This window comes from Canis lupus, chromosome 1 (genome assembly GCF_003254725.2).
Source record: "Canis lupus dingo isolate Sandy chromosome 1, ASM325472v2, whole genome shotgun sequence".
NCBI classification, from domain to species: Eukaryota; Metazoa; Chordata; class Mammalia; order Carnivora; family Canidae; genus Canis; species Canis lupus.
This window is the reverse complement of record NC_064243.1, coordinates 107,185,242-107,212,210: the sequence shown is the minus strand read 5'-3', so window position 1 is coordinate 107,212,210 and position 26,969 is coordinate 107,185,242. Positions and strand designations below refer to the sequence as shown.

Below are 26,969 nucleotides of genomic sequence, written 5' to 3'. Positions count from 1 at the left end.
GGAGTTGGCCCATGGAAGTGACCCATCCCAGGACAACAAACAGTTGAGGTGGGAGTGGGGTGTAAAGGGTAAGCATGGGCGGCCCAGGACTCCTCACCATGAAGCTGGTATACCCCACACCACCAATCCAGGCGCTGATGACCTTCCATACACCAATGCTGCTCTGACGTATCCTCTGACCAGCTGCCATCTCCAGGAATAGAAGAGGAACCCCAACCAAGAACAGCATGAGGATGTAGATGATGAGAAAACTGCCTGTGCAGGAAGTCAGGAGAGGCCACCTGGCTTTTCAGTGCCTGGACTTCCTTGGGAGTCCAGGAAAACACATTCCGCATCAGTGACCCCCCTCAGGGCCACAGATAATCAGGGATCAACTGTTTCTACATCCTTCATAGTCCCAGGTGTCCCTTGGGTCCCCAGTTCCTGGAAGACTCAGATGCCTAGTTTCTACTCCCAGTCACTCCAACCCAGGCCTCCGGCCCCTTGTATTCTGATACCCTACACCTCTTAACCCTCTTATGATCCTAGGTGTTCAGTAATGTGACTCTATTTGGCTCACAGTACCAAGCTTCTAGCCTCTACAGATCCCAAAGACCTTAAGTTTAAAACCTCCTGTGGATCCATGATTCCTGGTCCCCAGACTTACAACCTCCATTGTGAAGCCACAGGATGAAAAAATGCCAGAGACTGCTTATCTTCATGGAGTAGCCCACTTGAGTCAGAATGTACTCAATCTTATTGGACCAGCATGGACGAGTAAAGAGGATCTCACACTTTTCTTTCTCTGTAGCTTGAACCTTCTCAGGTAAGGGTTTCTGTTTCAGGGCTTGGGTAGCATCCATCTCCAGTACAGAGGTGTGCCTGGTTTGGCTGGCTCTTCTGTGGGCCTCACTAGCCTGAATCTCCCAGGCCTGGGCCTTCAATACCCGAGCCTTGAAAGCCTGAGATTCTGAAACCCTGAGCATCTGATGCCAGTTAGCTGTGCTCTTATCTTCCCAAGACTTGATTTCATGGAGATTCTCAGAAAACTCTATCTCAGTAGATAAATTTGTCAGTGAAGATTTTGAAGCCTGGGCCTCTGTCTCCATTCCAGGCAGACTCTCTGGAGCAGCTCCAGCTCTTTCAAGGGGGTGTTCACCTTCCTGAGTAGAGCTTAAGGACACCAAAACCTAGATTTAGACTTTAGAGTTAAGAAATGACTTCCAAAACAATCCCCAGCACATCCTCAAAGCAAATCTTTCTGTCCCTATTGCCACTGAAATTCAAAGCATACAAAAATCTCTTATATAAGTCTTACCTCTTAGAAATGTTTTGGTGCAAGGGATAGGGTCAAGATAGCCAAGCTAACAGTTGGGAACTGAACTCAAAGGGTTTCTGAAACATTGAGGTATACTCCCTACAGAGGGAAGTACCATTTATAGTGGCTTTTGAATCAAAGAAACAAATTTAGGGGCACCTGGCTGGCTTGGTCAGAAGAGCATGTGACTCTTGATCTTGGGGTTGTGTGTTCAAGCCCCTGCTGGGTGTAAAGACTATATAAATTTTAAAACTTAAAAAAAAAAAAAAAGAAAGAAACAAAAGAGAGTCAGCTAGCTGGCTTAGTCAGAAGAACATGTGACTCTTGATACTGAGGTTGTGAGTTCCAGCCCCAAGTTGATTGTAGAGATGATGTAAAAAGTAAAATCTTAAAAAAAAGAAACAAATTGTATACTATGTCTTCCTTATAACTTTAGGAAAGTTGCTTTACCTCTCTGAACTTTCTTATCTGTAAAACACCAGGTCTTTGCTCAAATATCACTTCACCAGAGATGTCTTCCCTGCCTGCCTATCTAAAATAGCAGCTACCAAGGTGCCTGGGTGGCTTGGTCAGTTAAGTGTCTGACTTTGGCCCAGATCATGATCTCAGGGTACTAGAATTGAGCTCCCTATCAGGCTCTATGTTCAGCAGGGAGTCTGCTTCTCCCTCTCTGCCTCTCTCCTCACTCATGCAGGCTCTCTCTCTCTCTCTCTCAAATAAATAAAATCTTTAAAGTAAAATCAAGTTAAATTATAATTTAAAAAATAGTAGCTACATACTCCCACTATTCTTTCCATCCTACTTCCTTTCATTTTTCATCATAGCATTTTTCACCTCCTGGTGTGATTACCTACTGAGTTTTCTTCTATTTATTGTCTATCTCCACCCCATACCCCACCACTGACTGCTCTATCCCCAGCAAAAGGACAGTACTCTACCTCATATCTGGGGTTACACTCCTCTCTGTTCTTTGTGCTTCTGCCACTCTGACCTTTTGCTGGCTCTTCAGATGCTCTACAATAGAATGGGCAAGGAATCTGCTGAAAAAGAAAAGAAAAAAAATACAGGATGTGGAAGAGGAGAAGAGAGAGGAAACTGGAGTTTTCTTTCAGAGGGGGAAGGAGCATGCCGTCCAGAAGCAGAGACAGCAGGCAGCAGGCAACAGAGCAGCACTAGCACATCTGGGCCACAGGGCTAATCAGTTATGAGATATACTGTTTTGAAAGAATTCTTAGTAGCTGAAGAAATACTTATAATTCAATGATAGGTTAAAAAAAAACAAAACTAAGATGCATATTTCTGTCTTTAGTTCTATCTATACTACATTTAGAAGTGCAATGAGTAATATTCCTATATATAAATAATATTCCAATATAATATTGCTCCAATATTATTGGAGTAATATTCCAATATAAATATATATATATATATATATATATATTTCTCAGCTATCAAAAATAATGAAATCTTAGGACGCCTGGGTGGCTCAGCAGTTGAGCATCTGCCTTTGACTCAGGGCGTGATCCCAGAGTCCCAGGATCGAGTCCCACATCAGGCTTCCTGCATGGAGCCTGCTTCATCCTCTGCCTATGTCTCTGCCTCTTTCTCTCTGTGTGTCTCATGAATAAGTAAATAAAATATTTAAATAATAATAATAATGAAATCTTGCCATTTGCAACAACATAGATGGAGCCAGTGTGTATTGTGCTAAGCGAAATAAGTCAGATAAAGACAAATACCACATGATTTCACTCATATATGGAATCTATGAAACAAAACAGATGAACATAGGGAAGAAAAAGAGAGATACACAAACCATAAGACAGAGTCTTATCTATATAGAACAAATTGAGGGTTGCTGGAAATGAGATATCTGGGAGGATGGGCTAAATGGGTGATGGGTATTAAGGAGGGCACTCGCTATGATGAGTACTGTGTGTCATAGGTAAGTGATGAATCACTAAATTCTACTCCTGAAACTAAAATTACACTATATGTTAACTAATTAACATTTAAATAAAAACTTAAAAAAAAAATAGGGACGCCTGGATGGCTCAGCGTTTGAGCTCTGCTTTCAGCTCAGGGCGTGATCCCAGGGTTCAGGGATCGAGTCCCACATCAGGCTCCCAGAGGGGAGCCTGCTTCTCCCTCTGCCTGTGTCTCTGCCTCTCTCTCTCTCTGTGTCTCTCATGAATAAATAAATAAAATCTTTAACAAAAAAAAAAACTTAAAAAAAAGATATTTGTTAAAAATAAGTGCAATAAAAGCAAAGGCTGAAAGAAAACACGTCAATACATAGAAGATAATAGGGCACAGGTATTTTTATATCTTTCTGATTTTAGTTTATTAAATTGTCTTTAAAAAGTATTACTTCTATAACCAAGAAAAATATGTATTGATAAGTAAGAATTAAAAATAAAAAGATACTGGGATCCCTGGGTGGCTCAGCGGTTTGGCGCCAGCCTTTGGCCCTGGGCGTGACCCTGGAGTCCTGGGATCGAGTCCCACATCAGGCTCCCTGCATGGAGCCTGCTTCTCCCTCTGCCTGTGTCTCTGCCTCTCTCTCTCTCTCTGTGTCTCTCATGAATAAATAAAATCTTAAAAAAAAAAAAGAAGAAAGAAAGTCAGCATTTGGGGGACACCTGGGTGGCTCAGCAGTTGAGTATCTGCTTTTGGCTCAAGGCATGATCCCGGCCGGGATCCTGGATAGAGTCCCACACTGGGCTCCCTATGGGGAGCCTGCTTCTCCCTCTACCTATGTCTCTGCCTCTCTCTCTGTGTTTCTCATGAATAAATAAATAACTCTTTTTTTTTAAGTCATCATTTCGAAACCACTGAGAGTAGTAACTAATTCAAGCAAGAATCAACAATGTTGCTAACACAAGAAAGTTTGATGGGGACAAATAATTGTGCAGTATTAATTAACATATCTCCTCCAAAAAACAGAAAAGTAATATCTTCATAGTGTCAGACACCACCTAAGCCAAGTAATGAAAGCCAACTGATACCATCTGTCTCCTGATGTGAAATGCACTGAAAAGAACACAACATCATTTTGGTGATATTCCTGCCAAAAATGGTTTTTTTTTAAAGATTTTATTTATTTATTCATGAGAGACACAGAGAGAGAGAGAGAGAGAGAGGCAGAGACACAGGCAGACGGAGAAGCAGGCTCCATGCAGGGAGCCCAACGTGGGACTCGATCCCAGGTCTCCAGGATCACGCCCTAAGCTGAAGGCCGCGCTAAACCGCTGAGCCACCGGGGCTGCCCTTCCTGCCAAAAATGTACAAACATAATCTAATCATGTGGAAACAATCAGACAATCTAAACAGAGGGACATTCTATAAAGCGACTGACTTGTATTGATTAAAACTGTCAAAGTTGGGGGTACCTGGGTGGCTCAGTTGGTTAGGTGTCTGCCTTTGGCTCAGGTCATGATCTCAAGGTCCTGGGATCAAGCCCTGTGTCAGGCTCCCTGCTCAGTGGGAAGTCTGCTTCTCCCTCTCCCTCTGCCATTACCCCCACGTGTGCTCTCCGGCTCTCTCTTTGTTTCAAATAAATAAATAAAATCTTAAAGAAAAAAAAAAACTCCAGGAGGACCCACTCATGGGGGTGGAGCACATTTTTGTGAGTTTGAACTCCAGGAGCTTGACCAGGTTCTCACAGAATATCTGATAAAAATCCCCTCATGCTTCTAGCAGGGGGAAGAAAAAGGAACCATACTGAAATACTCCAGGGCACTCTTTTCTTAACAAGGCCTGCCCTTGGAAGAAAGTATTTAACCAGAGCCTAGTCAGTGGGGGTAATTTCAGAGTCAAACTGACCTAGGGGATAGAAAACATCAACTCCAGCCCACTCCAAACATCCTGTCCCACCTAAGAGGGATGGAGAACAAAATCAAGAAACACATGAAATTTAGTCTAGAGGCATGGCTCCCTAAAAGACTGAGACATACTATAGAACATTTGTTCTCCCCAACACATTACCAACACATTATTAAAGGCCTATAACCAAAAAAAATAAAAATAAAAATAAAATAAAAAAAATAAAGGCCTATATAAGCAGTTCCTTTATCCAGTCTGTCATGTCCAGCTATCAAGAAAAACTTACAAGTCATACAAAAGGCAAAAACCATAATTTGAAGGGACTGAGCATCAGAACCAGGCATGGCAGGAATGCTGGATTTATCAGACTGGGAATTTGAAAGAACTAGGATTAATTTCCTAAGGGCTTTAACAGGTAAAGTAGACAGTGTGCAAGAACAGACAGGCAATGTAAACAGAGAGATGGAAATCCTAAAAAAGAACCAAAAAGAACTGAAGAGATTTTTTCTAAAAACTGTACGAGAAATGAAGAATACCTTTAATGGGCTTACTAGTAGATTGGACATGGCTGAGGAAAGAATCACTGACCTTGAGGATATCTCAATAGAAACCTACAGAATTGAAAAGCAAATACAACAAAGACTGAATATCACCAGGCAGAAAATCGGTATGGATGTAGTGGAATTCAACATATCATCAATCAAATGGATTTAACTGACATCTGCAGACTACTTCATCCAAATAACAGAAGAATACATATCTTTCCTAAGACTATATCCTGGGCCATAAAACACCTTAACAAACAAAAGACAAAAAGTTATACAATGTCTGCTCTCAGTCTACAATTGAATTAAACTTGAAATCTAACAAAAAGGTAACTGGAAAATCCCAAAATACACGGAGATTAAACAACTCACTTCTAAAGAATACATGGGTCAAAGAAGAAATCTCAAGAGAAATTTGTAAATATTTTTAACTAAATGAAAATGAAACAAAATTTACCAAAATTTGTGGGACACAACAAAAGCAGTGCTTAGAAGGAATTTTATGGCACTGAATGCACATTAAAAAAGAAAAGAAGCTCTAAAATCAATAATCTAAGTTACTACTTTAGGAAACTAGAAAAAGAATAGAAAATTAAATCCAAAGTAAACAGAAGAAAAGAAATAATAAGAATTAGAGCAGAAACTGAAGACAGAAAACCAACAAAGAAAATCATTAAAATCAAAAGCTGGTTCTTTGAAAAGATCAGTAAAATTGATAAGCCTACACTCAGGCTAATTAAGGAAAAAGAAAGAGGACATAATTTATCAATATCAGAATGAAAGAGGAGACATCACTAAAAATCCCCACAGTCTCCATAATGGACATTGAAAGGATAATAAAGGAATACTATGAACAACTCTACGTCCATAAATTTGATAATCTAGATGAAATGGAACAATTCCTTAAAACACACAATCTTCGGGATCCCTGGGTGGCGCAGCGGTTTAGCGCCTGCCTTTGGCCCAGGGCGTGATCCTGGAGACCCGGGATCGAATCCCACGTCAGGCTCCCAGTGCATGGAGCCTGCTTCTCCCTCTGCCTGTGTCTCTGCCTCTGTGTGTGTGTGTGTGTGTGTGTGTGTGTGTGTGACTATCATAAATAAATAAAAATTAAAAAAAACACACACACACACAATCTTCAGGGACGCCTGGGTGGCTCAGTGGTTGAGTGTCTGCCTTCGGCTCAGGGCATGATACTGGGATCCCCGGATCGAGTCCCTCCTCAGGCTCCTTGCATGGAGCCTGCTTCTCCCTCTGCCTGTGTCTCTGCCTATCTCTCTGTGTCTCTCATGAATAAATAAATAAAATATTTAACAAAAAAAAAGATACAATCTTCCAAAACTGACACAAAAAGAAGTATGAATAAGCCTGTCTCTATTAAATAAATTGGATAGGGACGCCTGTATGGCTCAGCGTTTCGGCAGCTGCCTTTGACTCAGGTCGGGATCCCAGGATCCCGGATCAAGTTCCAAATCGGGCTTCTGCGGGAAGCCTGCTTTTCCTTCTGCCTGTGTCTCTGCCTCTCTCTCTGTGTCTGCCATGAATAAATAAATCTTTTTAAAAATTAGATAAATAATAACCTTCCAAAAATAATAATAACTTTCCAAAACAGAAAGTACCAGGCTCAGATGCATTCACTAGTGAATTCTGTTAAATATTTAAGGAAGAAATTACATCAATTCTCTACAATCTCTTTCAAAGGATAGAAGCAAGGGAACACTTCCACTTCATTCTATGAGATAAGCTGACCCCAATACCAAAACCAGACAAAGACATTACAGAAAAAGGAAGCTACTGACCAATATCTCTCATGAACATAGGGGCAAAAATCCTCAACAAAATATTAACAAATCCAACCCAACAAAGTATAAAAAGAATTACACAACATGACCAACCAAGTGGCATTTATCTCAAGTACGCAAGGCAGATTCAACATTCAAAAATAAATTAATGTAATCCATCACATTAACAAGCTAAAAAAGAAAAATCACAGTTCTGTCAATAGATGCAGAAAAAAGTATTTGACAAAATCTAACACGATAAAAACTATCAGTTAACTAGGAACTAGGCAACTCCCACAACTTGATAAAGAATATCTACAGAAAACCTACAGCTAATGTCATTCTTCTTTTTTAAGATTGTATTTGTTTTGAGAGAGAAAGGGAAAGAGACAGTGTTGGCAAGTGCACAGGGAGAGAGGCAGAGGGAAAAGAAGAGGAAGAGAAGCAGACTCCTTGCTGACTGTGGAGCCCTAAGCAGGGCTCCAAGTAGGGGCTCCATCTCATGACCCTGAGATCATGACCTGCACTGAAATCAAGAGTCAGACATTTAAATGACTGAGCCACTCAGGTGCCCCTAATGTCATTCTTAATGATGAGAATCTGGGAACTTTCCTTCCCACTAAGAGCAGGAAAAAGACAAGGATATCCCTTCTCACGACTCCTTTTCAACATCGTACTGCAAGTCCTAGCTAATGCAGTAAAACAAGAAAATGAAATAAAAGGCACAGAGATTTGGAAGGAAAAAGTGAATCTGTCTTTATTCCCAGATGATATGATAAACTATGTAGACAAGTCAGAAGAACTGACAAAAATGTCCTGAAACTAACAAGCAGTTAAAGCAAGGTGGTAGAATACAAGGTTAATGTGTAAAAGTCAATCACTTTCCTATATTCCAACAGTGAACAAGTAGAATTTGAAATGAAAAACATAATAACATTTACATTAGCACTCCAAAAATGAAATACTTAGGTACAAACTTAACCAAGTATGTCCAAAATCCATGTGAAGAAAACCAAAAAAATTCTGATGAAAAAAATAAAATACATAAATGGAGAAATATTCCATGTTTATGGATAGGATGACTCAATATTGTTAAAATTTCAGTACTTCTCAACTTCATTTATAGATTCAATGCAATCCCAAGCAAAATCCCAGCAAGCTATTTTGTGTATATTGACAAATTGATTCTTAAAGTTTATGTGGAGAGGCAAAACAACCAGGATAAGCAATATGATATTGAAGGAGAAGAACAAAATCGGAGGACTGATATTACTTGACTTCAATACATATTGAAGTTGAGCAGTTGAGCGTCGGCCTTTGTCTCAGGGCGTGATCCTGGAGTTCCAGGATCCAGTCCTGAATCAGGCTCCCTGCATGGAGCCTGCTTCTCTCTCTGCCTGTGTCTCTGCCTCTTTCTTTCTGTGTCTCTCATGAATAAATAAACAAAATCTAAAAAAAAAAAAAACCTGGGACACCTGAGTAGCTCAGCGGTTTAGCACCTGCCTTTGGATCAGGGCATGAGGGAGGAGGCAAAGACATAAGCAGAGGCAGAACCAGGCTCCTCGCAGAGAGCTCAATGTAGGACTCAATCCCTAGACCCTGGGATCATGCCCTGAGCCAAAGGCAGACAACCAACCACTGAGCCACCCAGGCATCCCAATAAATAAAATCTTAAAAAAAAAAATTCTCTGTACTATCTTTGAAACTTTTCTGTAAATCCATAGTTACTTCAAAATAAAACTAAAAAGCTACAAAAATATATATATAACTAAAAATTGTCTAAAAATATACAAGGCTTTTATTAAAAATACAAAAACTTTTATAAAGAAATAAAAGAAAATTTGTGTTTTTATTTTTTTTTTTAGAAATAAAAGAAAATTTGAATAAATGAGGAGATATACTATATTCTTAAGTTCACCTCCAGTCTTTGCTATTTCTAGCTATAGGGTATAAATAAAGTGTCCAGTCTTCTCTACAGTTTTCCCCTAAGCCAAATAAATAATTTTTTAAAGACTATTTATTTGAGAGAAAGAGAGAGCATACACATGAGGAAGCATGAGCAGGGGAGAAGGGCAGACGGAGAAGCAGACTCCCCAAGAAGCAGGGAGCCTGATGCAGGCTTGATCCCAGGACCCTGGGATCAGGGCCTGAGCCAAAGGCAGACGCTTAACTGACTGAGCCACCAAGGCACCCCCAAATAAATAATTTTTAAAAATTAAAAATGTGGGAAAATCAGCAACATTTCTGGAAACTAAAGTCCCATCATCATGTCAAAAACCAAGTTCTAAATAGAACCATATCAAAGTCACTAAAGAGGACAACTCACAACTCCTATTCCTAATAATGTGATTCAGTATTCACATTAGTTTCTTGAGCTGTTGTAACAAAAGTATCACAAACTGGGTGGCTTAAAACAACATAAATTTATTGTCTCACAGTTGTGGATAATAGAAGTCCAAAATCTAATCCAAAATCAAGTTAGCAAGGCCATCTTCCCTGAGAAACTTAGGGGAATCCTTCTTTGCCCCTTTCTAGTCTCTAACAGTTGGATGACAATCTTTGACATTCTTTGGCATGCAGTTGGATAACTCCAACCTCTGCCTTCATCATTACTTGCCATTCTCCCTAGTCTCTATCATCACATGACCATCTTCTTATAAGGACACTACTAATATTGGATTAGGGGCCCAGTCTATACTAGTATGACCTATTCTTATCTACATCTGCAATAATCCTATTACCAAACAAGGTCACATTCTGAGTTGCAGGGGCTTAGAACCTCAACATTATGGAGAGGGGACACAATTTAACTCACAATAGCATTTCAGAAAATAAATTAAAATTATTGGGTATAACTATATTAAAATTCACTGGACAGTCTAAATAGCGTAATGGATATGACATAGCAAAGGGTCAATAAGCTTGAAGATGGATTGATAGAAATCATCCAATTTTTGAAAGAAAAAGAGAAAAGAAGGATGAAAGTCACAAATTCTTAGGGACTTAAAAGGCCAATCAAAAGGCCTAACAGTGGATAAGTGGAGTCCTAAAAGGAGAAGAGAGAATGAAAATAGGTCAGAAAAATATATTTGAGGGAAGCTTAGGGTGCTCAGCGGTTGAGCATCTCCCTTTGGCTCAAATTGTGATCCCCGGGTCTTGGGACCGAGTTCCAAATCCAGCTCCCCGCAGAAAGCCTACTTCTCCCTCTGCCTATGTCTCTGCCTCTCTCTCTCTGTTTCTCATGAATAAATAAATAAAGATGAAATAAAAATGTATGCAAATAAAAACAAAAAGAATTCATTACCAGCAGACCCACATTACAAAAAATGAAGACAGGCTTAAGACTGAGGGAAATGACATCAGAGGAAAAAATAGGAAAAAATAAAGAGTAGGAAATGGGGTCCTGGGATCAAGTTCCAATGCAGGGCTCCCTCCTCAACAAGGAGTCTGCTTCTTCCTCTCCCTCTGCCCTTCCTCCCCTTACCCTCTCGCTCCCACATAAATATTTTTTAAAAGCCCCCAAAGTGGGGCAGCCCTGATGGCGCAGCGGTTTAGTGCTGCCTGCGGCCCAGGGCATGATCCTGGAGACCCTGGATCGAGTCCCATGTCAGGCTCTCTGCATGGTGCCTGCTTCTCCCTCTGCCTGTGTCTCTGCCTCTCTCTCTCTGTCTCTATGAATAAATAAATAAATAGATAGATAGATAGATAGATAGATAATCTTTTAAAAAAATAAAAAATAAAAGCCCCAAAATTGCAAGTTAGAGGTTTTATACTAAATTTCAGATGTAAGACATTAAAAGCAGCAGGTGGTACAAATATTGGACTTACATGGTTGTAAAGTGTCTACATTTTACATAAATTGATAAAATATTGGGATCCCTGGTGGCGCAGCGGTTTGGCGCCTGCCTTTGGCCCAGGGCGTGATCCTGGAGACCCGGGATCGAATCCCACATCGGGCTCCCGGTGCATGGAGCCTGCTTCTCCCTCTGCCTGTGTCTCTGCCTCTCTCTCTCTCTCTGTAACTATCATAAATAAATAAAAAATTAAAAAAAAAATTGATAAAATATTAACTCTAAGTAGACTGTAAAAAGTTAATAATATGAATTGTAATTCTTAGAGAAACTGCTAACTAAATGTTGCAAAAGAGTTATAGCTACCAAGATAATAAATAAATTAAAATACTAAAAATGATTCAAGCTATCCAAAAAAAGATAACAAGGGAGGCCTGGATGGCTCAGCAGTTGAGCTCTGCTTTCTGCTCGGGGCTGATCCTGGAGTTCAGGGATCAAGTCCCACATCAGGCTCCCTGAGGGGAGCCTGCCTCTCCCTCTGCCTATGTCTCTGCCTCTCTCTCTCTCTGTGTCTCTCATGAATAAATAAATAAAATCTTAAAAAAAAAAAAAAAGGTAAGAGAAATAGAACCAAAAAACTAACAGAAAACAAAAAAATAAATAAAATTGGAGACCCAAAACCAACCATATCAATAATTACATGAAATGTATTTAGTTTAAGCATTCCAATTTAAAAGGCAAAGATTGTCAGAATGAATAAAGAGACCCAATTATAAGCTTTTGGAGAGGGACGCCTGGGTGGCTTAGCAGTTGAGCATCTGCCTTTGGCTCAGGGCGTGATCCTGGGGTCCAGGATGGAGTCCCACATTGGGCTCCTTGCAGGAAGCTTGCTTCTCCCTCTGCCTGTGTCTCTGTCTCTCTGTGTCTCTCATGAATAAATAAATAAAATCTTAAAAAAAAAAAAGAAGAAAATATTATGACAAATTCATGCCAATAAACTTTACAACTTAGATGAAATGGAGAAAAATTCTTAAAAATACACATCAACAAAGTTTAAGTCAAATGAAATGGGAAATCCACACAATCCAATATCTATTAAATGAATTCTTTATCAAAACCCTTCCCACAGAGAACGTTCCAGGCCCAAATAGTTTCAATTAGTGAATTACATCAAGTATTGGGGGGAAAAAACCCCACCAACCTTATATAAGTAATTTCAGTAAAGCAGAAGAGGAAACACTTCCCAACCTATTTTACAAGTCTACCATGACCCAAATACCCAAACTTGAAGAAGCAAACAGAAAAGCACAAATCTTCATTCAAATCGTTCAAAAGTTAACCAAGTTGAGGAAGCTGGAGACATTCATGTAACAGTTGGCAGCTCACCTAAGAAGCACAAAAGTTTCATTACTACTGGATATTCTGCCCCCAGCTGAACTGCAACATACCTCAAAAACAACAAGAAGCACTTCTGATTTTCATACAATTCTAACTCTCGGTTCCGCTGGGGAGGAAAGACAGGAAAATTGTATTCATGAAAAATACTGCCACCTTTCTTTCTTTTCCTTTTTTTTTTTTTTTCTGAGATTGTATTTATTCATTTGGAGAGAGAGTGTGTGAGTGGGGAAAGGGGCAGAGAGAGGAAAAGAGAATTTCAAGCCCATTGGGCAAGCGCAGAGCGTCATCCAGAGATCATGACCTGAGCAGAAACCAAGGGTCAGACGCTCTATCCATCGACTGAGCCACCCAGGCGCCCCCAGCCACCTTTAACACATTCCCAAAGCATCTTCCTTAAAACAAGTTTTCTGGAGCTCCTGAGGAACTCAGTCCGCTGGGCGCCGGCCCGTGACTCAGGTCATGATCTGGCGTCCTGGGATAGAGTCCCGCATGGGGCTCCTGGCTCAGCTGCTTCTCCTTTCCCTCTGCCCCTCCCTGCCCCACTCATGCTTGCTCTCTCACTCTCTCTCAGAATCTCTCTCAAATAAAATATTTAAAGAAATAAAAACAAGTTTTCTGGCAAATAGGTAATAAATTAAACCCTTCCGTGAGAGCAATGGGTTTTGGCCACCGGGTCACCTATACAGCCCCGCGGAACCTCAGCAGAGCCTCGGTCCAGGTGGAGCCTCTGTGGAGGCCCCCCGCGGGGCCACATGCATCACCATTCCCAGCAACCAGTCTCCCAGGCCTCTGCCCTCTGGGGGGAGCGGGGCGGGGGCGACTTGGGGTTCCTGGACTACAAGCTCCAGGGAGGAAAGCGGGAGGAGCCAGGGTCAGCTTCCCCCAGGAGCAGGGGGGGAACTGCCCCTCACAGGCCCAGGGATGATGGCGCTGGCCCGGGTTTCTGCTGTCAGGGCGCCTGACCCACAGGGACTCCCGGAAGGACGGAGCCCCACGGCCGATGCCCCACGTCATATTCAGACAGGGAAGGGGCCCGGGTCAGTTTGCTGGGTCCTTGGGGGACCGGGGGGGGGGGCCTAAATTGATCCCTCGGCTCTGCTGAGCCCCGACCGTCCAGGGACCTTAGCCTCGAAGTGCCGCCCAGCTTCGCACACCCCTCCCTGGAGCGGTCGCCCCCACCCCGGCCTGGAGCCCTGGGCTCTTCAAGGTGATCAGTTAGGAAAAAAATGAACGTGAAAAAGCCTCAACTGAGAAGCCTACCGAACAGGCCCTTTCAGGCCTCGTCAGTCCGGCTCGCGACTCGCTCAGCGCGCGCCTCCGGCGCAACCTTTCCCGCCGTCCCCTGCGCATGCGCCACCGACTCTTGTGCACCGACTACTGACCAGGTGGAGAATTGCGCCCCTCCGCCTCAATAAGTCCTTCTACACTACGCATGCGCTTGCCGCCCTCGGCCACTTACCCCCCCACTTGTATTACCACATTCCATTGCCTTGGCCTGCCCACTTACATCACTTCTCCCTTTATTTTATTTTATTTTTTTAATGATTTTATTTATTTATTCATAGAGACACACACAGAGAGAGAGGCAGAGGCACAGGCAGAGGGAGAAGCAAGCTCCATGCAGGGAGCCTGATGTGGGACTCGATCCAGGGTCCCCAGGATCAAACCCCGGGCTGCAGGCGGCGCTAAACCGCTGCGCCACCTGGGCTGCCCTATTTTATTTTTTTTTAAGATTTATTTATTTACTTATTTATTCATGAGAGAGAGGCAGAGACATAGGTGGAGGGAGAAGCAGGCATCCATCCCACTACTGGGGTATCACGACCTGAGCCAAAGGCAGATGCTCAACCACTGAGCCACCCAGGCACCCCTCACTTTTTCCTTTATACCATACGCCCAACTCCCTTCTCTCTGCTCTCTCCAAACTTTTAGCCGCATCCCTGATCTGGAGCACGCACTTTGCTTCCACTGCCCTGAGTGAGGTGGAGATGAGGGTGAAGTGGGAAGCTTGTTCTTCCCAGTCATTTCTCTTGCCTTCAAACTTTTGGTATTTATTTAAGCTTCCCCTACTACTACCCAAACCTTAAATATATGTCCGACAAGACAGACATGGACCTTGCCTTCAGAGAGCTCAGAAACCTACTGGGATTGCAGGGGTGAAATATTAATAAAGGGTAACCTCACTAAAATGGAGTCTGGCAGCCAGAAAGGGGGGCTGTCACACCCTACCACTCCACTCAATTATAGACCCAAGGGGAAGAAACATACCTTGCAGGTGGATGCTACTTGACTACCCCACCAGCAGAAAGAAAGTTTTTCTCCTACTCAGCAACATCCCAGCCAGTGAGAGACTGCAACAAATCAGCCAATGAAAAATCACTATAACTTGGACTCCCAGTCCACTCCAATGGACTTTTGCGTTTACAAAAGCCCTCCCAACTCCCCCCAGTCCCACCCCTTTCTATAAAGGAGTAGTTTTCTCCTTTTTTCTTCAATTTGTCTGTGGTTTTGCCATAGCTTGCTTGACCTGAATTGTAATTATCTATTAGTCCTGAAAAAACTCATTTTTGCTGGTAAAATAACTGACAGTTTTAACTTTAAGGTTTAACAGTAGTTGATGATCAGAATCAATCTGATTAAATAAACAAATACAATCTTAAAAAAAAATAAGTGGGATCCAGAGAGGAGCCCCTCCCCAACAACTCAGAGCCATTGAGCTCACTGCTTTCTTGAGGATCTTGCAGTTTGAGGCTAAGTTTGAGAGTAGTCTTGACTTTATTCCAACTCCTGTTTGGAACTGCGCTGTTCCTATTGCAACTGTGTCTAGGAATTTTTCTCTTCGCTCTAAAGAGAAACCTCTAAGTAGTGGAATTCCCAGTCTTTTTTTTTTTTTTTTAAGATTTCATTCCTTCATTCATTAATTCAAGACACAGAGAGAGAGGCAGAGACACAGGCAGAGGGAGAAGCAGGCTCCCTGCAAGAAGCCTCACGTGGGATACAATCCCGGACACCAGGATCACTCCCTGAGCCAAAGGCAAACGCTCAACAGAGCCACCCAGATGTCCCCCAGTCACCAAAATGCTTTGAGGTCGCCCTGCCCCTCCTGGGACCCTGGCTAGTTTTTTAGTACACTTCTGATGTAATGGACCGACTTGACCAAAAGTATTTTATTTTAAGATTTATTTATTTATTTGACAGAGAGAGTGAGCACAAATAAGCAAAGCAGCAGGCAGAGGGAGAGAGAAGCAGGCCCTCCACTGGGCAGAGAGCCCAATGTGTGACCTGAACCAAAGGCAGACACTACACTTAACAGACTGAGCTACCCAGGTGCCCTGACCAAAAGTACTTTAGAACTCTGATAGCAATATTATGGGGAACTTCTGATCTCTTCAAATTTGGTTTACTCAAAATTAACTTGGAAAGCTACACCTTGGGCAGCCCCGGTGGCTCAAAGGTTTAGCTCCGCCTTCAGCCTAGGGCCTGATCCTGGAAATCCAGGATGGGAGTCCCATATCAGGCTCCCTGCGTGGAGCATGCTTCTCCCTCTGCCTGTGTCTCTGCCTCTCTGTGTCTCTCATGAATAAATAAATAAAATCTTAAATTAAAAAAAAAAAAAAAGAGGAAAGCTACACCTCAAAAACACAAACAAACAAAAACCCAAAAACAAACAAAAGCCTGAATGGGATGCCTATTGCAATCCATACCTTGAGGCTTGCAAATGTTTTCAAGATTCTAAGTTTACCTCTTTGCAAAATACTATTTCTAAATTAACTGAGGCAAGTAAACAATTGAAAGAAGTCAAAGGTCTTCTCTGGCCTCCTCTCTTTTCCGCTCCTCTCTCCCACGCCTGCCATTCCCCGCCACCACCACCCCCCCACACACACACACACACACACCGCCCCTCCTTTGTGTCTAGACAGTTGGCAGCCACCTTGTGCTCAGGCCCTGTCTCTGGTCCCATTTCTCAGCACAGTCCCCACCTCCCCCTGCTCCCTGGTTCTAATCCTTTCACCAAACTTCCCGTTTCCTCTATGTCTCTGCCTCTCTCTCTCTCTCTCTCTCTCTGCTTCTCATGAATAAATAAATAAAATATTAAAAAAAAAAAAAAAAAGATGGGGATCCCTGGATGGCTCAGCGGTTTAACGCCTGCCTTTGGCCCAGGGCGTGATCCTGGAGTCCTGGGATGGAGTCCCACATCCAGCTCCCTGCGTGGAGCCTGCTTCTCCCTCTGCCTGTGTCTCTGCCTCTGTGTGTGTGTGTGTGTGTGTCTCATAAATAAATAATTAAAATCTTTACAATAAATAAATAAAATAATTTTTTAAAAAAGGAAAGAAAAGGTTGCCTTTTTAATTTATTCTTTTTTGCTGTGCAGGAGCTCTTTTGTTTGATGTAATCCCACTTTTGTTTAGCTTTTGTTGCCTGTGCTTTTGGGATCTTATCCAATAAATTATCACCAAGACCAACTTGGCAAAACTCAAAGAGCTGTTTCTGATGTTTTCTTCTAGGGGTTTTACAATGTCAGGTCTTTAATCCATTTTGAGATCATTTCTGTGAGTGACATATGACAGTGGCTCAGGTTTATTCTTTTGCATTTGGATATACAGTTTTCCAAGTACCATTTATTAAAGAGATTGTTTTTTCTCTATCATGTGTTCTTGGTAGCCTTCTCAAAAATTAGCTGACCTTATATGTGTGGGTATACTTCTGGACTCTTTATTCTATTACACTGGTTTCTGTGCCTGTTTTTATAGCACTTGTTTTGATTACTATAACTTTGTAATATAATTTGAATTCAAGAAGTGTGATGCCTCCAACTTTGTTCTTCTTTCTCAAGATTCTTTTGGCTATTTCAGTCACTTTTGTAGTTCCATACACATTTTAGGGTAGTTTTTCCTACTTCCATGAAAAATACCATTAGACTTTTTATAGGGATTTCTCTGAATCTGTAGGTTGCTTTGGAGAGTATGGACATTTTCACAATATTATTTCTCCCAATCCAAGAACACAGGATATCTTTCTATTTATTTGTCTTTTTCAATTTCTTTATCAGCATCTTACACTTTTCACCTCCTTGTTGAAATTTATTCCTAGTTATTTCATTGTTTTGGTGCTATTGTAAATGGTTTTGCTTTCTTCTCTTCCAGATACTTTATTGTTACTGTATAGAAATGCAACTGATTTCTGTATTTTGATTTTGCATCCTATAATTTTACTGAGTTTATTAGTATTAACAGTTGTTTTTTTGTAGTCTTAGAGTTTTCTATATAAGATCATGTTGTCTGCAACATGTCTGTCTGTCTTCTTTCTTTCTGATTTGGAGGACTTTTATTTCTTTTTCTTGACTAATTACTATGGCTAGGATTTCCAGTATTATGTTGAATAGAGATGACAGGAGTGGCATTTTTGTACTGTTTCTGATCTTAGAGGGAAAGTTGTTAACTTTTCATCATTGAGTATGATGTTAGCTGTGGGTTTGTCACATATGGCCTTTATTATGTTGAGGTACATTCCTTTTATACCTATTTTGTTGAGGATTTTTATCATAAAGAGATGTCGAGTTTTGTCAAGTGCTTTTTCTGCATCTCTTGAAATTATCATGTGATTCTTTTTCTTTCATTCTGTTAATGAGGTACATCATATGTGTTGATTTACCTATGTTGAACCATATATATGTTACATTCTAGTGATAAATCCCACTTGATCATAGGTGTATGAGTCTTTTAATATGTTGTTGTATTCAGTTTGCTAGTATTTTATATATGTATAAACATCTTTTGGGGACACCTGGGTGGCTCAGTGGTTGAGTGTCTGCCTTTCCTCAGGGCATGATCCCGGGATCCTGAGATTGAGTCCCACAACAGGCTTCCTGCGGGAAGGCTGCTTCTCCCCCTGCCTGTGTCTCTGCCTCTCTCTATGTGTGTGTCTGTCTCTCATAAATAAATAAATAAATAAATAAATAAATAAATAAATAAATACAAATAAATAAATAAATCTTTTTTAAAAATTTTTAGGAAGGGAGGGGGAGGGGCAGGAGGAAAAAGAAGGGAGAGGATCTTTTTTTTTAAGATTTTATTTATTTATTCATAGAGACACAGACACAGTGAGAGAGAGAGAGAGAGAGAGAGACAGGCAGAGGGAGAAGCAGGCTCTATGCAGGGAGCCTGACGTGGGACTCTCGGGTCTCCAGGATCAAACCCAGGGTTGCAGGCGGCGCCATAACGCTGTGCCACCGGGACTGCCCTAGAGAGAGAGACTCTTAAGCAGGTTCCATATCTAGCATGATGCCTGACTCAGGGCTCAATCTCAGAACCCTGAGATCATGACCCTAGCCAAAAACAAGGGTTGGATGCTTAACCAACTGAGGCATGCAGGTGCTCCCACTTGGCTAGTATTTTGTTGAGGATTTTTGCATCTATGTTCATCAGGGATATTGGCCTTTTCTTTTCTTGCGGTGTTGTTGTCTGGCTTTGGTTTAGGGTAAAGCTGGCCTCATAAAATGAGTTTTGAAATATTCCTCCCTCTTCAATTCTTAAGAAGAATTTGAGAATGATTGTTAGAAATTCTTCTTTTAATGTTTGGTGGAGGGACGCCTGGGTGGCTCAGCATTTGAGCACCTGCCTTCTGCCCAGGGCATGATCCTGGAGTCACAGGACCAAGTCCCACATCAGGCTACCTGCATGGAGTCTGCTTCTCCCTCTGCCTATGTCTCTGTCTCTGTCTCTGTCTCTCTCTCTCCCTGTCTCTCATGAATAAATAAATAAAATCTTTTAAAAAAAAATGTTTGGTAGAATTCATCCATAAAGCCATCTGGTCCTAGACGTTTATTTGTTGGGAGTTTTTAGATTACTGCATCAATCTCTGCTCATTATTAGTCTGTTCAGATTTACCTCATGATTCAGTCTTGGTAAGATGTGTATTTCTAGGAAAGGATCCATTCTTCTAAGTTATCTAATTTATTGGCATATAATTGTTCATAGTAGTTTCTTTTTTAAGATTTATTTTAGGGGTGAGGGGCAGAGAAAGAGATTCCAAGCAGACTCCATCCTGAGCATAATGCTGACGTGGGGCTCAATCTCATGAGCCTGAGATCATAACATAAGCTGAAATCAAGAGTAAGATGCCTAACCAACTGTGCTATTAAGGCACCTTGCATACTAGTCTTTTATATTTTGTATTTCCATTTGTAATTCTGGGGTATCAGTTATGTATCCTCTTTTATTTATAATTTTATTAATTTGAGTCATTTATCTTTTTTCCTAAGTCTAGCTAAAGATTTTTCAATTTTGTTTATTTTTTTCAAAAAACCAGCTCATAGTTTCAATGATCTTTTTTTTTTAAGATTTTATTTATTTATTCATGAGAGACACAGAGAGAGAGAGAGAGGCAGAGACACAGAGGAAGGAGCAGGCTCCATGCAGGGAGCCCAACGTGTGATCCCAGGTCCCCAGGATCACACCCTGGGTTGAAGGCGGCACTAAACTACTGAGCCACCAGGACTGCCCCTAATTGATCTTTTTGTCTTTCTAGTCTCTGTTTCATTTATTTCTGCTCTAATCACTATTATTTCCTTCTTTATGCTAACTTTAGGCTTAGTTTGTTCTTTTTTTTTTTTTTTATAGTTCCTTGAGGTGTGATGTTAGAACATAGATGCAAAAATTTTCAACAAAATACTAGCAAACTGAATTCACTCTTTTTGATTTATTTCTTTTTTTTTTCTCCTCTGACTGGATAATATCAAGAGATCTGTCTTCAGGTTCACAAATTCTTTCTTCCTTGTCAGGCTAACTCCTGGATAGATGCCCTCATTCCCTCTCTCCCTTTTTCCCATAGAGCCCATCATTCCCTAATCCAATCCTTTCTGCCTCTTAATTCTCTACTCTCTATACTTCTCTTTGTTCTCACGGCTTGGGCTGGTTCAGGACTTGTGCTCTCCCACCTGGACCCAAACCTCAGACTCCTCCCTAGTCTTAGTCTCTCCCCTCCAGTCCATTCCCCACATGGCCTGAAAGGGCCTTTTGAAACCCTGACCTAGTTTATATAACCCTAAATTCAAATCTCAGTTAGAACATTGATTCACTATCCCTCATCCCTGAGCTTCTCTTCTAAGCCATCATCAAGTCCTCTATGCTCTACTACTAATATACATTTCAAATCCACCCACTTGTCTCCAAGGTCATCATCCTAATCCAGGCTCTCATCATTTTCCACACAAATAATTACAATTGCTTCTCTACTGACTGTAGTGGGTTGAATGGTGATACCCTGCCTCTCCCCACCCAAAAGATATATCCATTCCAAAGCAATCTTGAAAAAGAAGAGGTATCACAATCTCAGATTTCAGGATATACTACAAAGTTGTAGTAAGCAAAACTGTATGTTACTGGTACAAAAATAGATATATAGATCAATGGAACAGAATAGAAAGCCCACGAGGCGCCTGGGTAGCTCAGTTGGTTAAGCATCCAATTCTGGTTTTGGCTCAGGTCATGTCAGTGTTGTGAGATCAAGCCTTGCCTTGGGCTCTGTGCTCAGCATGGAGTCTGCTTAGGATTCTCTCCCTCCCCCTCCGCCCCTCCCCTCACTTGTGCATGTGCTCACTCGCTCACTCGCTCTCTCAAATAAATAAATAAATAATGTAAATCTTTAAATAAATAAATCTTTAAAAAAAAAGGATAGCCCAGAAATAAACCCATGATTATATGGTCAATTAATCTCTGACAAAGGAAGCAAGAATATGCAGTGGGAAAAAGACAAGTTCTGTTGAAAAAACTAGACTGCTTTCTCATATCATACACCAAAATAAACTGAAAATGGATTAAAGACCTAAATGTGGGCAACCCTTTTGGGACCCCTCTCACTTTTAAGAGTTTTCTCTGTATCTCTGCTTAATAAACCTCTATTGCTTTACTAAAAAAAAAAAACTAAATGTGAGTTCTGAAACCATAAAAATCATAGAAAAGAGCACAAGCAGTAATTTCTCTGGCATTGGCCATAGCAACATTTTTCTAGATATGTCTCGTGAGGCAAGGGAAACAAAATCAAAAATAAACTATTGGTACTACATCAAAATAAAAAGCTTCTGCACAGCAAAGGAAACAATTAACAAAACTAAAAGACAATCTACTGAATGGTAGGAGATATTTGCAAGTGAAGTATCTAATAAAGTGTTAGTATCCAAAATACATAAAGAACTTATACAACTCAACACCAAAAAGAAAATCCAATTTAAAAATGGGTAGAAGACATGAACAGATATTTCTCCAAAAAAGACATACAGATGGCCAACAGACACATGAAAAGATGCTCAACATCACTAATCATCAGGGAAATGCAAATCAAAACCACAATGAGATATCACTTCACACCTGTCAGAATGGCTAAAATCAAAAACATAAGAAACAAGTGTTGATGAGGATGTGGATGGAGAAAAGGAGCCCTCATGCACTGTTACTGAGAATGCAAACTGGTGCAGCCACTGTGGAAAACAGTATGGAGATTCCTCAAAAAAAAAAAATATATATATATATATGAACACATATATATATGATCCAGTAATTCTACTACTAGGTATTTACCCAAAGAATACTGAAACACTAATTCAAACAGATACATGCACCACTATATTTATTGCAGCATTATTTACAATAACCAAATAATGGAATCAGCGCAAGTGTCCATCAATAGATGAATGGATAAAGGTGGGATATATAATGGAATATTACCCAGCCATAAAAAAAGAATGAAATGTTGGGACATCTGGGTGGCTCGGCGGTTAAGCATCTGCCTTCGGCTCATGGCGGGATCCTGGAGTCCCGGGATCAAGTCCCAGGTTGGGCTCCCTGCATGGAGCCTGCTTCTCCCTCTGCCTATGTCTCTGCCTCTCTCTCTCTCTCTCTCTCTGTCTCTCATGAATAAATAAATAAAATCTTTTAAAAAATGAAATGTTGCCATTTGCAACAACATGGGTGGATCTAGAGCAAGTGAAATAAATCAGAGACAGACAAATACCATATGATTTCACTCATATGTAGAATTTTTTTTTCATATGTAGAATTTAAGAAACAAATGAACAAAGAAAAAGAGACAACCCTAAAAGCAGACTCTTATCTATAGAGAACAAACTGATAGTTATCAGAGGGTAGATATGTGGGAGGATGAGTGAAATAGGTGAAAAGGAATAAGAGTACACTTATGATGAGCGATGAGTAATGTATACAATTGTCAAATCACTATATTGTACACCTGAAACTAATATAACATTGTATGTTAACTCTACTGGAATTAAAAAAAAAAAAAAAAGATATGTCCATGTCCTGGAATCTGTGAATGTGACCTTATTTGGAAAAAAGGGTAGTTCACATATAATTAAGGATCTGAAGATGAAATCAACCTGCATTATCTGAGTGAGCCCTAAATTTAATGATAAGTGTCCTAAACCGTAAAAGACACACAGGAGAAGAGACAGAGAAGAGAATGCCAGGTTAAAGAAGAGGCAAAGATTGGAATTATGCAGTCACAAGTTATTTTAAGAAACTGTTGGACTATGGCTAACAATTTGGCCTTAGTTCAGAAAACATAAGGAATTTAGGGTTTAAGGGCACCTGGGCGGCTCAGTCAGTTAAGCATCTGCCTTCAGCTCAGGTCATGATCCCAGGGTCCTGGGATTGAACCCCACATGGGGCTCCCTGCTCAGTGGGGAGTCTGCTTCTCCCCCTCCTTTTGCCTCCCCACCCCTGTTCATACATGCTCTCTCCTCAAATAAATAAATAAACTCTTTAGAAAGAAAGAGAGAGAGATAAATAAATAAATAAATTTGGGGTTTATTTGGATCCTCAGAAGACTTAACTTTAAAAGAGGCAAGTGAAAAAAATATATAAATAAATAAAAAATAAAAGAGGCAAGTGTGGAATGCTAGGTGTCTCAGTGATTGAGCATATGCATTCGGCTCAGGGCTTGACCCTGGAGTCCTGGGCTCAAGTCCTGCATCAGGCTCCCTGCATGGAGCCTCTTCTCCTCCCTCTGTCTATGTCTCAGCCTCTCTCTATGTGTGTCTCTTGTGAATAAATAAATAAAATCTTTTTAAAATTAAAAAAATAAAAGGGGCAGGTTTGGGACTCCTAGGTGGCTCAGGTGGTTAAGTGTCTGGCTTTTGATTTCAGCTCAGGTCATGATCTCAGGGTTGTAAGATCGAGCCCTGCAACAGGCTTCATGCTCAGCACAGAGTCTGCTTGTCCTTCAACCTCTGTTCTCCCTCTCTCTCTCTCTCTCTCTGTCTCTCTCAAATAAATATTTTTTAAATGTGCAAAAGACTTGAATAGACATTTTTTTGAAGAAGACATACAAATGGCCAATAGATACATGAAAAGGTGCTGAACAGTTAGATCCCTGGGTGGCTCAGCGGTTTTGCACCTGCCTTCGGCCCAGGACATGATCCTGGAGTCCCGGGATCGAGTACCGCATTGGGCTCCCTGCTTCTCCCTCTGCCTGTGTCTCTCCCTCTTTCTCTCTCTGTGTCTGTCATGAATGAATAAATAAAATCTTTTTAAAAAAAGAAGAGAAAAAAGAAAAGGTGCTGAACATCATTATCAGGAAAATGCAAACTGAAACTTCAGTGAAATATCACCACACACCTGTTAGGATGGCTGTTATTAAAAAAGATAAGAGGTATCAAATATTCCTGAGGATACGGAGAAAAAGAGACTCATTGTGCACAATTGTGGAATATACACTGGTAAAGCTACTGTGGAAAACATCCTCAAAAAACTAAAAATAGGGGGATCCCTGGGTGGCGCAGCGGTTTAGCGCCTGCCTTTGGCCCAGGGCGCGATCCTGGAGACCCGGAATCGAGTCCCACGTCAGACTCCCGGTGCATGGAGCCTGTTTCTCCCTCTGCCTATGTCTCTGCCTCTCTCTCTCTCTCTCTCTGTGACTATCATAAATAAATAAAAAATTAAAAAAAAAACAAAAAACTAAAAATAGAACTACTACATGATCGAGCAATCCCATTCATGGGTACATATCCAAAGGAAATTAATTTTGCAAAGAGCTATCTGCATATGCAGATAAACATTCATGTTTATTGCAGCATTATTCATCATTACCAAGATATTGAGGGTCCAACTGTCCTTTTTTAAAAAAAAAAAAAGATTTTATTTATTTATTCATGATAGAGAGACAGAGAGGCAGAGACACAAGCAGAGAGAGAAGCAGGCTCCATGCAGGGAGTTCAACGCAAGACTCGATCCCGGGACTCCAGGATCAGCCCTGGGCGGAAGGCAGGCGCTAAACTGCTGAGCCACCCAGGGATCCCCCCCAACTGTCCTTTAACAAATGAATGGATTAAAAAAAAAAAAGTGAGACACACACACACACACACACACACACACACACAGAGGAATATTATTCAGCTGTGATAAAGAAGGAAATCCTCGCCTTTGCAACACGGAGGAAACTGGAGGGCATTCTGCTAAGTGAAATTAACCAGCCACAGAAAGATAAATACTGCGCAGTATCATTTAAATGTGGAATCTTGGGCACCAGGGTGGCTCAATGGTTGAGCATCTGCTTTTGGCTCGGGGTATGACCCCAGGGTCCTGAGATTGAGTCCCGCATCAGGCTCCCCTCAGGAAGCCTGCTTCTCCATCTGCCTATGTCTCTGCCTCTCACTGTGTGTCTCTTATGAAAAAGTAAATAAAATTTAAAAATGAAAGAGAAGGAAGGAAGGAAGGAAGGAAGGAAGGAAGGAAGGAAGGAAGGAAGGAAGGAAGGAAGGAAGGAAGGAAGGAAGGAAGGGGATCCCTGGGTGGCTCAGCGGTTTGGCGCCGCCTTCGGCCCGGGTCGTGATCCTGGGGACCCCGGATCGAGTCCCGCGTTGGGCTCCCTGCATGGAGCCTGCTTCTCCCTCTGCCTGTCTCTCTCTCTCTCTCTCCCCTCTCTCTGTGTTCTCATGAATAAATAAATAAAAATCTTAAAAATAAATAAATTAATTAAATTAAATTAAATTAAATTAAATTAAATTAAATTAAAAAGAAAAGAAAAAGAAAGAGGGGATCCCTGGGTGGCTCAGCGGTTTGGCGCCTGCCTTTGGTCCAGGGCGCGATCCTGGAGTCCTGGGATCGAGTCCCATGTCGGGCTCCCGGCATGGAGCCTGCTTCTCCGTCCTCCTGTGTCTCTGCCTGTCTATCATGAATAAATAAATCTTAAAAAAAAAGAAAGGAAAGAAAAGAAAGAAAAAAGAAAAGAAAAGAAAAAAGAAAAGAAAAGAAAAGAAAGAAAAGAAAAGAAAGATGATATCTTAGGGGCGCCTGGGTGACTCAGTCCATTAAGCATCTGCCCTTGGCTCAGGTCAGGATCCTGAGGTCCTGGGATCAAGCCCCAAGTTAGGCTCTCTGCTCAGTGGGGAGCCTGTTTCTCCCTCTCCTCCCTGCTCCTGCTCTCTCTATCTCTGTCTCTCTCAAATAGATAAATAAAATCTTAAATAAATAAATATGGAATCTTAAAAACAAAAAAAGCCAGTTTCATAGAAACAGTAGAATGGTTGCTATCAGGGGATGGGGAGTGGATGTGGAGATGTGGGTCAAAGGCCACAGACTTTCAGTTAAAAGAAGAATACATTCTGAGGATCTAATGTACAGCATGGCAACTATAATTAATAATTCAGTATTGTGTACCAGAAAGTTGCTGAGAATATCTATTATGGATTCTCGCGACAAAAAAAATAAAAATAAAAATAAAAGTAAAATGTTAACTATGTCCCATGATGAACGTGTTTATCTTGAGCTTGGTAATCTTTCCACAATGTATATGTACATCAAATCATCATATCATACACTTGAAATATATACAATTATAATTGTCAATTATTCCTCAATAACATTGGAAAGAGAAAAAGAAAGTTCAGAGCCAAAAGTCAGAATACTATTAATATGAACTGATTTTTGATGACATTAATGAGAAAACAAATTGCATTTGGAGACTTAAAAAAAAAATAACGATGGATGAGAGCTCTCAGAAAGAGGGGGTTCTGGGTCTCTAAGAGGCTTTGGTTTTCCAGGGCCAGGGTGGATGTCAGGATGATAGGAACACCCCCAAACGTGGAACTCTGATTTGATGAGAGTGGAGACCATGGGACAACAGGGGAGACTTCAGAGGCTGCTGGGTGTGCAGCTCCAGTCTGGAGACAACCAAACACTGCAGATCTGGATCTAACTGCCAAGGCCCCGGGGTCAATCCTGACTCCTCCCCAGCCTCCACTTCTTGGGGCCCCAGCGCAGATGCAGGAAGTACTGCTTGAGGCTCAGCTTCCTCTATGCATATTTTGGCACTGCCCCGC

At 41.2% G+C, this 26,969-nt stretch overlaps 1 protein-coding gene across 10 annotated transcripts in view; it reads right to left on the bottom strand.

Annotated features, from left to right (window-relative positions):
- The window catches only part of SLC6A16 (solute carrier family 6 member 16), a 35,400-nt gene extending 21,381 nt beyond the window's left edge, over positions 1-14,019 (bottom strand). For 7 of the 10 annotated variants that reach the window (XR_003126985.2, XM_025424297.2, XM_025424298.2 and 4 more), the window contains exons 1-5: positions 13,898-14,019; positions 12,688-12,743; positions 2,236-2,337; positions 647-1,152; positions 98-255 (exon numbers count right to left, since the gene is read on the bottom strand). Coding sequence is in view for 9 of the 10 variants with exons in the window: in XM_025424297.2 (XP_025280082.1) it covers positions 98-255; positions 647-1,152; positions 2,236-2,337; positions 12,688-12,743; positions 13,898-13,987 (912 nt within the window). In the remaining variant the exon portion in view is untranslated. The remainder of the gene's footprint in view (positions 1-97; positions 256-646; positions 1,153-2,235; positions 2,338-12,687; positions 12,744-13,897) is intronic. The other 3 variants (XM_049093742.1, XM_049093751.1, XM_049093749.1) reach the window with 3 other exon arrangements.
- Between the last annotated feature and the right edge of the window lie 12,950 nt (positions 14,020-26,969).